This window comes from Penicillium angulare (assembly GCF_028827245.1).
Source record: "Penicillium angulare strain IBT 27051 chromosome Unknown utg000003l_segment0_segment0, whole genome shotgun sequence".
Classification (NCBI taxonomy): domain Eukaryota; kingdom Fungi; phylum Ascomycota; class Eurotiomycetes; order Eurotiales; family Aspergillaceae; genus Penicillium; species Penicillium angulare.
In genome coordinates this window covers 1,495,965-1,512,262 of record NW_026623162.1, presented here as the reverse complement: position 1 = coordinate 1,512,262, position 16,298 = coordinate 1,495,965, and the positions used below count along the sequence as shown (strand labels likewise).

At 47.7% G+C, this 16,298-nt stretch overlaps 6 protein-coding genes across 6 annotated transcripts; 2 read left to right on the top strand and 4 right to left on the bottom strand.

Moving 5' to 3' along the window:
- Positions 1-924: 924 nt before the first annotated feature.
- On the top strand, positions 925-3,663 carry N7478_002727 (putative phospholipid metabolism enzyme regulator; the record flags this gene model as incomplete). The annotated part of the gene is made up of 1 exon (XM_056918941.1): positions 925-3,663. The coding sequence occupies one exon, from the start codon at positions 925-927 to the stop codon at positions 3,661-3,663; it is 2,739 nt and encodes a 912-aa protein (XP_056782099.1).
- A 1,582-nt stretch (positions 3,664-5,245) lies between these two features.
- N7478_002726 (uncharacterized protein) lies at positions 5,246-6,679 on the top strand (the record flags this gene model as incomplete). The annotated part of the gene is made up of 1 exon (XM_056918940.1): positions 5,246-6,679. The coding sequence occupies one exon, from the start codon at positions 5,246-5,248 to the stop codon at positions 6,677-6,679; it is 1,434 nt and encodes a 477-aa protein (XP_056782098.1).
- A 1,967-nt stretch (positions 6,680-8,646) lies between these two features.
- Positions 8,647-11,352, bottom strand: N7478_002725 (DUF3824 domain-containing protein; the record flags this gene model as incomplete). Its single annotated transcript, XM_056918939.1, has 4 exons — positions 8,647-9,116; positions 9,176-9,532; positions 9,598-10,938; positions 11,094-11,352. The coding sequence occupies 4 exons, from the start codon at positions 11,350-11,352 to the stop codon at positions 8,647-8,649; spliced, it is 2,427 nt and encodes an 808-aa protein (XP_056782097.1).
- Positions 11,353-13,472: 2,120 nt separating this feature from the next.
- N7478_002724 (uncharacterized protein) lies at positions 13,473-14,916 on the bottom strand (the record flags this gene model as incomplete). Its single annotated transcript, XM_056918938.1, has 2 exons — positions 13,473-14,288; positions 14,350-14,916. The coding sequence occupies 2 exons, from the start codon at positions 14,914-14,916 to the stop codon at positions 13,473-13,475; spliced, it is 1,383 nt and encodes a 460-aa protein (XP_056782096.1).
- Positions 14,917-15,114: 198 nt separating this feature from the next.
- Positions 15,115-15,603, bottom strand: N7478_002723 (uncharacterized protein; the record flags this gene model as incomplete). Its single annotated transcript, XM_056918937.1, has 2 exons — positions 15,115-15,124; positions 15,311-15,603. The coding sequence occupies 2 exons, from the start codon at positions 15,601-15,603 to the stop codon at positions 15,115-15,117; spliced, it is 303 nt and encodes a 100-aa protein (XP_056782095.1).
- Positions 15,604-15,647: 44 nt separating this feature from the next.
- N7478_002722 (uncharacterized protein) lies at positions 15,648-16,037 on the bottom strand (the record flags this gene model as incomplete). The annotated part of the gene is made up of 2 exons (XM_056918936.1): positions 15,648-15,962; positions 16,014-16,037. The coding sequence occupies 2 exons, from the start codon at positions 16,035-16,037 to the stop codon at positions 15,648-15,650; spliced, it is 339 nt and encodes a 112-aa protein (XP_056782094.1).
- Positions 16,038-16,298: the final 261 nt, after the last annotated feature.

The following is a 16,298-nucleotide window of genomic DNA, read 5'->3' as shown; positions in this document are numbered from 1 at the left end:
ATTCTATTACTTGCAGTCAGCTTCCATTCCAAAGTGGATTCCTGGACTGCATATCCCTTCTAGACCCATCCGCGTGGTCCCCTGCGGTGCAAGTGCCCCTTCAGAACCTGACGTGGGCCACGATCATTGGTCTCATAACGGGCCCGGCCCTGAATCCCTCCACTTCGTTAGCCACGACACTGTTTTTCTTGACTTCTACCCGAGGTCTTGGTCACCGACATCTCTGCAGGCGCATTCGGCAACGGTTGGACGCCACATCGTCTCTCATTCCAACACAAGGAAGACAAGGCCAACGTTGAACCGGATCGGCGGCCCCCGTCAGCCCCCAAATAAATCCGCCAACCAACGTCCGTCATCTGTCGGAACCACCTTGTTCTAGACGTTCTTGTTTTTGTCTGGCTTCTGGCCCCGGGAAACAAAGCATGCCGTTTCATGATCTTCCGATCGTTTATGCTCGACCTTCCTAATCCAAAAACCCACTTCACCACTCCGTCCGTTCCCCATACAGGCGAAATAGTCTGTACCCACTACCCACACTGAACTCCCCCAACCCTCGCCCTTGCCCTTGGTGCAATCAAATTCTTAACCGGGGTCGTTCCTTGGAGATTCACAACATTACACACCCTATTCCTGTCTCGATGGCATGTGGACATCGGCTATTACTTTGCGACATCGTCACTCGTGTAACAGGATCCCGTACCTTTGCACAACATTCTCCCTTGTACACCGCGGCGATCTCTTATTCGCTCTTGACCCATTGCCAACAAGTCATCACTTTCACCGTCGAGCCTTTCTACCTGCTGCAGCACCTTGCTTTTTCATTGCCCTTTTCGGGTCTTTCATTTCTGCCCAACTTGCCCGGCTCCCTCTTGGGTCTCCTGACTTGTCTGCATCGTGTCAGCCCACTCTGACTCGATAGCGACCATGCCTGCGGAGTCCGAGAGGCCGCCTTACTTCAACGGTGACTCCGGTCAAACCAGGGGGGCCAAAGATGTAGACGCGCCTTCGGAACCCGCGCCTCGATCGGTCAAAGAAGACATCACGCCAGACATGTCAACCCCAACCGCCAAATCCCAGGGCCAGGCCATGTCCCAGGTGCCTAAGCTCGTCCCTAGTATACCCGTTTCCTCCTCGACCTCTACAACGAACTCTGCCGTATCCTCCCGCGAATCATCCCCCGTCCGATACTCTACGCGCTCTATGAACACCTCGACTAGTCGAGTGCATTCTCAATCCCGCCGAAGTAGCCAAGACCGAGCCAGTCCGGTCCGATCATTCTCCAACAGCCATTCATCTGGTATACCTGTGCACACCTCGCCATCTGGCCAGCGCGGATCGACACAGTCAAACAATACACCCTTCTTCTCACCTCCTCCTCCTGCCCCCGATCCTCCGGCCAATGTCCTTAGTCCAGAAAAGAACATGCCACCATGGTCGGCAAATCGCCGTACGGATCAAGACTCGACTCCCCCGAATACCTCACAAAAAAGAATACCTTTGCCACCTTCCGAAGAAGAGCATGGGACAGTCGATCGAAGCACACCTCGGCCCGTCGCAAGGGGTGTCAGCGGACAAGGGCCCTCCCTGGAAACGGTCCAAGAAATGGCCAGTAATCCCTCAACTCCTTCCAGTGATACGGCCCTCAAACCCGTCACTCCGGATGACGCTAGGTTACACACAATCGATGAAGACCCGACGCCTCGAGCCGCAAAAAAGAAACAAAATGCCGAGAGTGGAAGTGATAGCGGTGAGAATCGAAGCTCTGAAGCAGCAGAGGAAGGTCGGTCTCAAGCTACGGGAGGAACTAAGACCCCCAAGACTCTGATGCCGCAACGATCATCTACTTCACTCAGTGCAGGTGCACGTGGGAAGCCTGCTGATGGCTCAGTGCGCAACATGATTGTGGAGACCGAGACTGTTAGCTCTATCCCACAAGTGTCTTTAGGGGTCGGAGCTGGCGAGCGTGGACACGCTAGCCGTGGTGTTGAACAAGGCACTCTTAAAAATAAAAGGTCTACTGATACAGTCAGGGCGGCGCCCGTGTCTCGCGGCAATCCTCCCAAGAAAAAGCGAAGACCTAACGCTCTTCCGACTGGGCCTACTTCGAGCAAAGCAGATATATTTGAAGCCAAGGTAGCGAGCGCCGTGGACGAAGCCGATGTGTCGGACTCCGATGAGACATTTGTTTATGAGTCGAACCCCATTGATTATCCTCCACGCAGATATCACTCTCGTACACCCAGTGCCACCTCAATGGCAAGCCAAGTTGATCAGCTAGCCGGTCGCGCGCGTTTACCCATGCGAGACGGTAACCATAGCGTGACTATCAAACGCAGCATGAAGTTCACAAATAATTCCCATCTGGATGGTGAATCTGTTGATTCTGATAGTCGCAGCGTTTCGAGGGTTGATGGCAGTGGAACTATTACGCCCGGGCGAGGATACCATCATATTGGACCTCGTACACGACCGCCATCTATTATGGACAATGATGGACTTTTCCCTCAAGGTCAAGGCCAAAAGTCGCCTAGGCATTTCATCAGCGGGCATCGACATTCGCGAAACTCTAATACTCGCTCATCGCCGAACTATAGAAGTATCAATGGATCTAAGAAAGCGGGCGATATTTACGGATACGACTTTGACGCCGAAGGCGCTGATGATGAAAGGACTCCTTTGGTTTCCCGTCCACCGCGAAGCAGTCGCGGCGATCGCATTATCCGACGTCCTGGTGGCACATCGCGACAGATCGAATATATTACTCAACAGCAACGTGGATGTTTTTCACGTTATGGCTCGTGCACTATTATTCTCTTGTTGCTACTCATTATTGCTGGTGGTGCAGTTTCCTTTTTCATCGCCGCTAGCAAAACACTCTTGGACGTCCAGGTCATTGCTATCGAGAATGTACTTGCCTCGGAGCAAGAGATTATGCTGGATCTCAATGTGTCTGCCATCAATCCGAATATATTCCCGGTCACAATAGACGATACTGATCTCAATATCTTTGCTAAAAGTCGATTCGTGGGGACCGACAAGTTGTGGCGCGAGCACCGGGATGACGAACTTGATGGTTTCCCTCGAGTGAAGCAGAGCCGTCGCCGCTGGGAGTTGTCTCGCGTTGTCCGATGTCTTGGGAATATGGATTGCGTCAAGGCAGCCATGTCTGGTCATTCTTCAGGTCCTCATACCAATGATGGCGTCGATGAAGGCACTGATCCTATCTCTGATCCGGAGGGTGATGCCCAAACCATGCTACTTGGGAGAGTCTTTCGATTCGATTCGCCTCTCTCATTCCCTGCAGCTCCGTGGGGTAAAGAGCCATTTACGTCCAAGGCCCAGATTCGACTTGGTCGACCCGGCAACAAGACGGAAGAAGGCGGCACCGAACGCTGGGAGCGAGTACTTCAGCATCCCTTTGAGCTGATTGTTCGGGGTGTGATTAAATATCCCATGCCACTCAGCTCCCTTTATCATTCGGAATCTATCAGTGCAACCGTCAAGTACGTGCCCAACGAAGATAGTGATGATCCAGACACTACACCCCCGAGCAATGAGACTGCTCGGATCTCAACCAAGGCCAACCCCTCTTTACGCCTTCTGGACCATGATGCTCAACCTGAGCTCCGGCCAGTAAAATTTAAACGACAGTTTACGGCTTGATTTTTTGGAAGCATCCCCACTCCCATCTCTTTAGCGATAGAGCGATTTGCATTCTTATGACGGCTTCTTCACCCCTTTATTACTATTATTCCCTTTTTTTCCTTTCCCCTTTTCCGTACTGAGGCCTCCAAAGCAAAAGCAAGGTCTTACTAATGAGCCATTGCTGTCTCTTTGCATTTCATATCCCGTTGTATACCCATCTGCGATATCACATCCCTATTTTTTGAACTATTAACGAACTGTTATGTAACAGTCAAGTCCAAGACATGTGGGATACCCAAGATTTTGGTTCTTTCCACTGTCTCTTCTTTTGACATTTCTCTGTACAAAACCTTATTGGCTTATGTGGGATGTGGACTTTGCTATGTGTCACGATTTGATTTGGGTTCTAGGGCGTGCAGTACTGAGTACATTGCTACCTTCACCTGTCCTGGCTATCTGCCCTTTCCTATGATTGTTTGTATCTATGTATCTCTATGTTACTATCTCATATCTCGGGCTTTATGAAAAGATATAGGGCATGTTTGGCTGTGTTACTGTAGATGTGTGCACCAGTCATTACCCTCCTTTTATAACTCACCAATTTCTACCGTGCTTCCTTTGATCTTGCAAAACAGATAAGCGATACTAGGTAGATGTTTGTAGGGAACTGTTTAATTTTAACGCTTCTTTAACAGCTACTAGCCTATTTTGGGGCGTGATAGTGACGCACGGCGGTACCTCAAAGAGCAAGATGGGCGGGTGCTTCCAAACTTGACACATTCCCAGGAAGGAGGATAGTTCATTTTCTCTTTCTTCTTCGCTCTTTCTTTTTTTCTTTTGCACTTTCTATATATTTAGTACAAGACATATATCTTATTCGAAATTCGGTCTCCTGTTCATTATCATACTTTTGACATATTCTATCTTCTTGAGCTCTAGATGTTGACATCTAAGCTCGAAAGAAAATCAAAACAATGAATCGTATTCCATATGAAATATTGAACGAAATATGCCTCTATGTACGTCCCTATAACCCACTCCAGCATTAGAATTTCAAATTTGAAAAACCTTTTACTTCTTGGTATACTGAGATGCTAATGCCAGTGAATAATAGCTCCACGAGGCTGAGTCTCCATATGGCCCGCATACAGATCTATCATCTCTGAGCCAAGTCAACCGTTTCTTCTATCAAGTGGCAGTTCCAATTCTCTATCAAGACCTCACTATCAAATTTTGGGATGAGAAAAGCTTGCAGGCCGCCGTCTCGGAGGTGACAGAGCCTGAGAGCCCCCAAGGACGCCGCTTTAGGAAATACACTCGGAGATTGTACATCGTGGGAATTCGAATATATCCATGTCTTGGAGTCAGAGAAAAAAATCTCCAATGGCAGTTAGAGCCCTGGGCCATCAATTTTAGAATCAATGCCGCGACGCAAGCAGCCACGAGGGAAAGCTTTCTGGGACATTGGATGACAGCTTGTCGTCCGTGTCCGGATTTCTATTTTGACCGACTTTATGACCGGCTGTGTTGGTATGGTAGCTGGGCTCCTGTCGAGTATCTAATAGCCTGCCTGGAACATCTCGATCAGCTTCATTTTGTCATGGAAACCAATTTCACAAGTGGCTTGAAGCAAGCTATATTGCATCACCACCCGAATTGTAGGGTGATGATTCCTGGGAATCAGGTAGTAGAATTCAGCATCCTTGATTCAGAATATCAAGCATGGGCTGAAGACTACTATGAGTACGTCTACACGATCTACGAACACAACTTAGACTTTGATATTGATATTCTTCAACTACCGGCTCTTCACCAGCTCAATGTGGGATTCATGCAGAATGATTCGACTCCATATGAAAACCTGGAAGAGGTGCTGTCTTATATCGTTACATCTCCGGGGCTGAAGCATCTTTCTCTAGATCATCATTTTGATGTATTAGAATTCCCCCTTGGCAAGCTTAAGGAGAAATGGCACGATTTTGTTGTTGCTCATCCTTCTAAACAAACCTCACAATTGGAATCACTCAGAATCCTTGGACGTGGACTCGGCGAAGGTATTATTTTCAAGTTCGCCGCTACTGGTAGTCTTTCTAATCTTCACACCCTCGAGCTTTTCTCTGATGATCCAGAGAATCTAGCGAAAGTTGGTCAGCTATTGCCCAGCCTTGAAAAACTCTTGATCCAGATACGTGTAAAGTCAACCCATGACGAAGGCTATATCAAGTTCGCCACTGCAATACGAGCATTTCATCCAGTGAAATATCTTTCTCTTCATTATTTTCCCTGGGTGGAGGGTTTACATCAGATAGTCAAACACCATGGTGTATCATTAAAAGGACTTATCTTACATTTTCCTTATCTTGGCCATCATCCTAAGCATGCCGAGCCCAAGGCTTCTGATATTGACCGACTGGCACTTGATTGTCCAAATTTAGAAGAGCTACGCCTCGAAGTCCCAAGGTCGTTGGGAAACCAGAGTGAATGTGATATTTACAAAGCTTTCGGAAGATTCTCGAAGCTTCGCAGCCTTTTTCTGGGCCTTAACTTCGACAGGAGAATGGATAGACGAGGACCCTGTAATGACACACAAGAAGTCGAACTCCACTTAAAAACTTTCATGAATGCGGCTACGGATGAGAAGCTGGCTCTTGGGATCTGGCACTTGGTCAATATTGAGGCTCCCTGTCTTCAATACCTTCGTATTTTCCCATTCGCACATGAGTTCAGCTGGGGAGAAGAGTGTCTACTGAAGTACTTGACACACTCATATCTGATTACTCGATACAATTTCCAGAATCCCGAATCACCATACATAGAGGAGATTGGAAAGAGGTTATGGGAGGTAGAACGAGAAGGCGACGGTTGGGCACAGAATGATTATTATCATCTCTGTGAAGAGATTTCCCAACTTCCTCGTAAGATCTGGCCACCAGTGCCCGGGAAAGGCGACTGGCGGGACTGTTGGTCTAGTTTTCCTTTACAGCCCGAGGGAAAAGCTGTGGAAACACTGCATATGCCTTCTTCATTGCTATGATTTCAAGTATGGAATGAACCTAAAAAGTTCAATGGGCCTTGACTGCTGCTCATTGACATTGCTTTATCTCTATTGACTTTTCCAAGCTCTGTATGATGGTTTAATACAATTATTTTGGTATTATCGCACAGTATTGCCAGTGTGTCAATGAAATAGATCCATTCAGGCCGACTTCAAGTAATCTACGTGTACCCGCGGACTGTGATGGCATCTGCATGATGTAGGGAGAACCCCGGAGGATATTTTTCATGTCGACACTGTAGCGTGTGCCATTGAATAACAGTGGTATGCTATAGTCCGGGAGTACTACCACGCAATGTTATCAATTTCAATTGTCGCCCGACGGAAAAATATGCGGTGACACCCCTGGGGCTAGCTGCCTGCCCAATGGCAATTAACTGCGCTAAGAAATATTACATATTTACATTTGATAGAATAGGAATACGAAACATTACCGACTGTTTTACCTTACGTTCAATCTAAAACCTAAAGGAGGCCTAAATTCGTTCTACGGTGTCTATACCTTGACAAGGCTTAGAGGAACAAGGCTAGGTTGAGTTGAGAAGCCCCAATATGACAATAAGATTTGCTAGGCGGATATGGGGCGATGCATCTAGCTACACTAGAAATTGTTCTTGGTAAGAAGCTCTCTGCTAGAAACATGACACAGTACACAGAGCCAGACTCATTCCAGCTTGTGGATTGATCTTGAGAGCCTATTTGGCTGCTTCAATATAATGTTACCAAGCATGAAGAATCCCACTATACTAAACACTTGCTAGGCACCATTGATCGAATCACCACCATATTCTGTCAGCTACTTGCGCAAGATCCTACCCATGTAAAATGAAAGGAGCAACATGCAACATCTCGAAGCCGTCCCAACGACAAGCAAGCGACGCAACGTGTCTCTTGCCTGCACGGAGTGTCAGAAGGAAAGGGCCAAGGTCAGAAACATCATTCCTGCATTTGGCGAGCGAGCTGACCCAATAAAGTGCTCTGGCACGACCCCATGCACGAGATGCGCGACCGAAAAACGCCCATGCGTCAGCGAACCAAGCAATGATCGAAGACGCAAAGCTCATACCGCCAAGTTGCTGAACTTCTTTCTACTATCTTGCTCTCTGCCGAATGACTACCAAGCTCCGCTCTGGAACCCCCAGGGAGATATCGTGCCGACAGATCAGGAGTCGAAAATAAGCATCCGTTACCTGAAAGGAGGGACAGAAATTACCGAAATTCAGATCATCAGGGCTCGGAACGTTACTTGCGAGCTGAAAAATATATCATGAGACACCTGCATGTCATTTGTGGAAATATTCGACCCAAAGATTGCCAGCAAAGCTTCTTTTAATATTTACATCATTTATACTTCAGCTAGTGCACCTAGTCTTTTTCTACAGTTGCTACGCAATCGAAACCTTGGAAATTTTGATTACTCGGGCATCAACATTCTCCGCCTTTCTTCTTGGGAGTCGGCATATTTCCCAAACTCCCGGAAAGACTCTATCTACATTTGGTCTATATCCCAATTAATGTATGGAGTTTGTAGTCAGAAGGATCTAGTTGAGTATCTCGCTTATATTGGGTCATGAATCGTGATCATTGTGGGCATCAGTCGTAACAAAACATCAAAAGCCAAGGATAATGTATCAAGCAAATGGAATCGAAAAAAGTAAAGCAGCTAAGTATGTCAAATAGCAAGTTTAAAATGAGAAAATCAAAGTTGCAAGGGTCATCATAAAACGTCAAAATACATTAAAGAGCAGGAAACCTCCCAGCCCAAACGAAATTCAAAATCAAAAAGAAAGTGGAAATGAAAAACCGATATCTCCGGAACTCAACCTTTCGCCCATCCTCTCTTTTTTTTCTTTTTTTGAAAAAAATCTTTTGTATTGGTTATTTGGTTTCAACCATTCACCTCTGACCTGTTTAGATCATATCTTGTATTCGAAGAAAAGTAATCATCAAGCAAAGAGTTTTGCTGCCCGGTTGATGAAATCTTCAATCGTTGTGGCTTCGGTGTCTTCGCGGCCTTGCAAAAGATGACCGTTTGTATCAAAGCGTTCGGGCATCTCAATCGTCGAATCGGAATCTGGCTCTTGATATTTAGATGGCTTTGCAGGCTTATATGAATGGGGTTGTGATCGAGATTCATGTTCACGACTATTAGAGGAGCGGGGATAAGACATGGGCGGATGTGGGATAGAACTGGATCGACGACGACGGCTGGTCCGATGAGAATGAGAGTTATGCCCATGGGCGTCAATAGTCGAGTCGCTGTCGTCCGTTTCATAGCCGCGGTCGTGCCTTTGTGGACTCTGGGACTGGATGTTGAAAGAAACAGACTTAGATGATGGATTTGGGTGTATCTGAGGATCTGATTGCGGAGAAAGGGACTTCGAAGTCGTTTTGGCAGAAAATTCCGCTAGGCCTGCTAAGTAGTGTGTCAGTGGGCACTGTTTATTACGCGTATCTCTGGTTGTTCGGACACACCATTGTGTACGTTGAGATTATTAATGGGTGGGATGGAGCTCTTTGGAGTACTCACATTCTCGTCAGCTCTCCGCGCCCGTGGAGCATACTGCTCGGTTCCTGGTCCAGGTGCTCCATAGTTGTAGGGTTGGGATGGAGGCGCTGCCCCTGGGGGAGGTGGGTAATCCGCAGGGTTATACGCATTAGGCGGGGCTTCATTTAGGTTGGTAGCCGAGGCAGCGGGCGGAGGAAAACTGGGATTGTTGGGGTAATAGTTGTCATGGGGAGGCTGCTGGTAATTGGCAGCTGGAGGCGAAGGTGGGTAGGGTGCCGGGTCATAAGACTCTTCATAGGGATCATGGTGAGCATCCTCATACCCTAATGAAAAGGTCAGTATTAATAGCTTGGTACGATTTGTTCGATGAGATTTTTAACGAACTTACGAGTCCTGTCTTGCTCCCGTTCAGTCTTCTTCCGTTCCCGAGACTGCGAGTACTTGTGGGCAGCATATCCCAAGCCTGTAGCACCCAAGGCGGCACCAGCCAAGTCTCTAGAACGGCTGCGGTGCTTTCTATGGCGTCGGTGGGATCCACGATCCGAACCAGATGAGCTACCGCTGTATCTGGCACCACGGCTGCGGCTGCGGCTGCGGCTCGGACGTCGGTTGTATTCGCCACCGTCCGAGTAATAAGCGGGGTCCCCATTCGGAGCACCATAGTAGTGCTCAGCGGGAATGCTGCCAGTAACTGGGTCCTTGCCATACTCGATCAGACCTGCAGAGTCCCGGGTTGGGTCAGGGTATCTATCGGAAGATCCACGAGTTCGGGATTTCGATCGACTTCTTCCACGGCTACCAGGCTCTTTGCCCTCTTTATCGGCTTTGTTTTTCTCCCAGAGCCCAGTTGCAGCTGCAGTTCCGAGACCAGCGGCAACTAAGGGGAGGGCCTTTCTCAATCGGCTGTGGGAACGCTCACCCTTACGGGAGCGAGACTTGCTTCTGTGATGCTCAACAAGTCCGGCCACTGCTGCACCAGCCAAACCAGCTCCTGCCATGTGCTTTCGACGCTCAGACATGCTGCGAGCATCGTCTTTGCCTGACGCTGAGCGACCGGTACTGGAGGCACGGGCTCGAGATCGGGAACGAGTACGCGAGCGGCTCTTTCGCTCATCGGCAGCCTTGTTGTTTCTTAGGGCAGCAACACCAGCAGCGATTGCGGCGGCACCAATACCAACCTCCATGAGGGTCTTTGCGCGAGAATGCGACTTAGAGCGGCTGCGACTACGGCTGTGACTCCAGCGACCGCTACCATGGCGGCTGTGGCGATGCGAATGGTGGGAACGATCATCATCAACTGAACGGCGTCGGCTCCTGCTCTTGCTGCGATAGTATTCACGCGCATGGGAGGCAGCATTAACCGCTACGGCACCCAAAGCACCAGCACCGGCTGTCTTTAAGGCGTGGTTCACACCATGACTGACCTCATCACCCTCGCGCCTGCGATGGCTGCGAATCAGCTCTGCTGCACCTGCACCAACCAAGGCACCTTCGGCCATATGACGGCGATGATGGGGGTGGTCACCATCATAGTTGCGTGTCTCTTCGTGGTAGTAGTACTCATCGTCGCTGCTGTATTCGGCGTCACGATTGCGGCCTCGGTGACGGCTAGCTTGTGAGATCGAATCACCGGGGCTTATCTCTCTGCGAGAAGAGCGGTCATCGACACGGCGGCGGTAGTATTCATCATCCATTTCGTACTCGGATTGACGAGGGCTGACATAACGAGCTTTATCATGATGTTTATTAACAATGGGTTCTTTTGCTTTTTTTCCCCCTCAAGACACTGCCTGCTAGTCACAACAGCGGCAAAAGCGGCCTCCCCAGATATTCCAAGGGTCTGGAGGAGCTACTGCTAGCCTCGGGGGTGTCTGGACAACTCACGTTCATAATGTTCTCGCTCGTAGCGACGAACGGGCTGGTCATATTCGATGTCTCTCTCATAGCGCTGGATTGAAACGGGTTCCTCACGTTCTGTCTTGCGACGGATCACCACCTCACGGTCGCCGTAGGAATCATCTCGGCTGCTCATAAAATCACGTCGATCGTCTCGGGTGTCGGATGGAACGACATATCGTTTGATTGTAACATTTCGGTCATCATAGTCGCGATCGCGCTCGCGTTCTCTGTAGACGTACGACATTGTGCGCTTGGGATGGGTATTTGGAGGAAAGAGAAACAGAAGAGGGGAGAAAGAGTATGTGTGGGGGGGAGGGGGATGATGTAGATGCAGGGAATTGGAGGGGCGCAGACTCAAGTGGGGTAGAGAGGCAGTGAGTAAGTCGACTTAGTTCACGAATACGGGTCTGAATCTGCCGATCCGATTGGCGCTGGGATAACCCGGGTCTTTTCCAGAAGAGAATGGAAATGGTGGGACTGCAAGACTGCAGGATTGCAGGATACAGTATCCCCGAATGACACACCAGTGACCTAGTGCAGATCAAGCCGAGCCTCCTGCTCCGAATCTCCGAGGAATGCGTTGATGTTGTTCGATGTATTGATAATAGCGCTGGATGATCTCAGGAACAGGTTGGACGAGAGGGTTCAAGAAAGTAGAAAATACTTCAAGAATGATTGAAAGGTGAGAAGGTTGAAGAGAGAAAGAAAGATAAAGAGAGAGGGGAGGACAGTAATGAAATAGCCAACACAGTGAAGAGTGAAAAGATGCAAAGCAGACAAAAACCACTCACCACCACGTGAGGCTCAAGGCTCTTAAATTTCACCGACTTCAACTCCTTCAACTCATCTCAACTTGCGCAACCATCCATAAGAATCTGTGGCAAATCATCGGTGTACTGTGGCTTAGATTGGTCTTGTTTTGACTTGGCACTACATTTACATTTTTTATTCTTTTTTATTCATACTTTTCCCGCCTCTAATCCACTCCAATCCACGGTTTGCCCCCCAATCGCCTTAACCGGGTTCCAAGGTTGTCTCTTCCCCCCGGATCCAAACAATGAGACAAAAAAAAAAATAAACAAAAAACCGGGCGCTTCATAAAACGACATGAGGCAGATTTGCAGTGCCTCATATTACCAGATAGTGTACTGTGCAGAAGAATACGAACAAAGCTTCGTCTCCACCCTTTCGCTTCCGCTGCCCGACACTGGGCGCATGGAAAACAGAGACTAAAATCACCCACGCCCACTCATGTCAAGCCTGCAGAGACAGTATGACACTTCTTTCTAACCTATCCCAGTTACAGGGATTAACAGTCTGAGGGGATGCGACCGCCCACTTTACTATTCGCCGAGTTGAAACTTGAATCCCCATGCGCGGTTATCGGGCAAAAATTACCTTGTCACTTTTTTACATGACGTCAAGGTCCCTTCGTTTCTTACGCTTTTTTTTTGGCTTTTTTGGCTTTCTTTCAATAACGAGGGTCCTATCATCTCGCGCGGAGTGGAGACTAGTGCAACAAGGCGTGGAATCAGGACGGCAGCTGAAAATTACGTGCCCCAGCCCTAGACTGGGCGCGCCGCCTTTTGTTCATAGTGGATCTTTCTTTCTTGGAAGCTAAAGAAAGAAATCCGGTTTCAGGCACCCAGATTCTGATTGTTGTGATTGTATACTCAAGTCCAACAGGTGGTTTAATCTAACCTTCCACGTTTCAATACTTTGGTGTGCCGCTCAGAACCTTAGACCCCTGCAGAGTGCTACGGGCGACGGCAAATGACAACACCGTTGCGGAGTGGCGATTATGACTCAGATTCAATCTCTAGCATGATACTCGTGAACGATAGGGTATTTCACCTAGACATTTTACTCTTTATCTATCTATAAAGCTGGTCTACTTCAGTGGGTACGAACCTTGGACATTTTGTTCATATAGACTATCAACCTAAAGTAGTTGACTGGCCAAAAGTCTACCGAGGCTAAATATGATACCTAAACACCCACAAATTATTGCAGTGGATAGTCTAAGCTAGATATACTTAGTTAATTATGTGGTCTTGACAATAGTATAGGCTTCAAGTTCTCGAAATGATTATTGACCGTCTGGCTAGATTACCTTGTCTCGACGTCGTGCATGACGTCGGGTCGTTGCTTTTGCTTCACATATACCCGGCAGATATGTGCAAGTTGCAGGCCCGTGTAACAAGTATCATATCAACTGCACTTTTATATTCCTGTTTGACTCACGGGGGATTCCTCGAGGAAGATAGTATGAGTTTTATGGTATTACGTATATGATCCATGCGTCATCTTTTCCCTCCATTCTGAAACGCGCATCATAGATCCAACTCTATGAAAGTCACAGCCCTACTTAGATTCTCCTTGGAAAGGCTTCGGATCTGGCAGTTGAACAGGTGTATCCGATCGCATTTGGATCTGAAGAAGATGCTCGAATGAAGCAGATCCCTGGACACGGCGAGTAAACGGTTCAAAATCCCAAAGATAGCCTAGAGTGCGGAGAATAGATGAAGCAGAGTATGATACCATATCTCCGTCGGAGTTGGTACCTTTCTGCTCGACCTGGCCCTTTGCGATCCACGGCGATATCAGAAGTGTGGGAACCCGACCTCCGAGTCGATCAAATGAGAAGGTGTAGTTTTTACCGTTTGGCGTTTTCTCCGTGTAGGTAAGACTGTCTGGTTGCGGAGCTAATGGAGGTGAAACGTGATCATGAAACCCGCCCGTCTCATCAAATGTAAGAATAAACAGTGTTTCGTTCCACTGAGGCCCGGCGCGTAATGCATCATAGACGCTTTTGATGAAGGATTCACCTTCGGAGACTAGGCCAGTTGGATGCATAGAGTTGCTGTCTGTACCGCAGCAGGATGGGTCAATAAAGCTGAATTCAGGAAGATTTCCGGCTGCTGCATCGTCGTAGAAGTTTTCAAGTGGTTGAGCTAGATCAGTGTTGCCGCTGGTAAATGTCCAATCGAAGAAGTAAGCGTCAACCATCCCAGTGTCTGCTTCTGTGTAGTAGTTCTTCCAAGTGTGATTTGTCTCTGATAATTGCTGAAATATGGATCGTTGTTTTAACCCGTGTACATCGGCATCAAATGAGTGGTCGTTGGTGCCGTGGCCAGCTGAGGTTCCAGAAAGAACATAGGCTCTGTTTGGATACGTTGGCTATCATCTGTCAATTAGAATTAAGTTCAAAATCTGACAGTATAGGTATCGGCATACTCACACCTGGGACATCTGAATGCCAGTGGTTAAACGTAAGGTAATTTTGTACCAAAGCCGTCAAAACTGGTACTTCCGATTCGCTGTAGTAGTTTAACACCTCGGTCGCTAACTGAGTCTTATTAACGTTGTTGCCGTATTGACGTAGTTGTTCGTGCACGAAGCCCTTTTGATCAGGGAGCAGCTCGCCGCTGGCAATATCGTTGTTGTTCGGCGTGAAAGTTCCATAGAACTCTATGTTGTTGCCGCTCACGCTATGATCTGGATCATCCAGGATGGAGTCAAAGTCCTTCGCACTGCTGCACACTTGGCCCTTGGAAGCATCTGTAAGGTCATATGGATTGCAAAAAGGGCCATTTTTGATCGGGTTTTCTAGTCCCTCGATTGTCTGGCCACCTAGTATGTTGTCCACGGAGCGGTTTTCCATTTCCAAGATAACCACATTTTTGATTTTACTTTTGAAGTTTTTGATCGAAGATGATGAATGAGAGCGACGGGTTTCTGATGAGTATGTGGCAGTAGTACTAGCAACAGCAAGGGCTAACACGCCGAGAAAAGCGTTGATGTGCATCGCGAGCAAGTAGGCTTAACTGCTTGAACTGGGGTTGAATTCTTCGCGAGGTAGGCCGGCTTGTTGGTGGAATGCAGGCACCTTTTATAATTTCGAAAAGTGCAACACACATTTAACTACGTCGGAGCGGCTGAAGTGATGTTTCTCGCTTACATTCCACTGCTCGGTACAATTATTTCTATCTCGTTCGGTTCTAGCCTATTGAGCCCTAGATTATGTAGTGGAATAGACAAAATCCAAATCTTACAAGTCTGGGTGTTCTTGGCATCTCAATCGGAATGTGTGAAGTGGGGATTAGTAGGAATGCGGATTTGGTCTCCGCAAGTGAATTATGAGATTCTTGTTGCCTCAATAGAACCAATAGTATGAAGGTCATCACTCCTGCATTACATACCATCGCAACCGACAGCCATCCGAACCGAGGAATTTGGAATTCTCATCTTCCTCTATAGCACATTCAAACTTCCAGCGTGTCCCAGTGCCAGTACTAGCTTGCGTCCATAGCTTCGATAAGGTTTCCTTGTTGTGAAGAAACATGGTTTTAAATTCGGGCAGTAGATCTGTCCATAGCTTTGCATTGTGGCTTCCTAAGTGCATACCAGTAATGATCGATCCGCCCCTTGGAGAAGCTAGATAAATCATGCGCTTCGCGGCATCCAATTGTCTGGTATAATTCCACAGATGCATGGAATATCCACAATTTATCACCATGAATTTTCCGACCTGGGTAGTCATTTCTGGAGTGTCTTGGAAAAAGTCCTGTACGATGAATCTAGACTGAAGGCTGGAGCGTCTTTGAATAGTTCGTAGCCCAAATCAATATAGGCAGGTTCAATATCCAATCCAACTAGGTGTTCGGCTGGGGCACCATCGAGAATGAGTCGTCGGATGTCTTGCCCAAGTCCACACCCCATGTCCAAAAAGAAGCTTCTTGCTCGTATCTCCTCAATAACCTTGGGGTAGATTGGAGAATGGGATAGATCAAGACGTAAAAACAAAAATATTCGAAAGCATGGGAATCGCCTGATATCCCAGCCTTTCTTGCCCTGGTGATATTAGTCAATTTGGTCGAGGCAATGTGACAAACTTGGACTTACGATACGTTTAACATGGTCTTCCATATCCTCACGTTCTATTTTGGAATAATGCTGAAGAAGCCTTCCTCCATCTCCATACAGAAGGTCCGAGATATCTGCCCCTTCGTTCCACTAGGGTAATAGCCTGTCTCGCTTGTCCATGCTGTGTTGAGGATATCTTGAACAATTTCCTGAGTCTTAGCACTTATACTCGTCACTACCAGTGTACCTGAAATTTTGGAAAGATTATTCAAGAAAATAACAGTCAGGAGTGTGGTGGGGCTTAAGAGGTGAATGAACATAGAT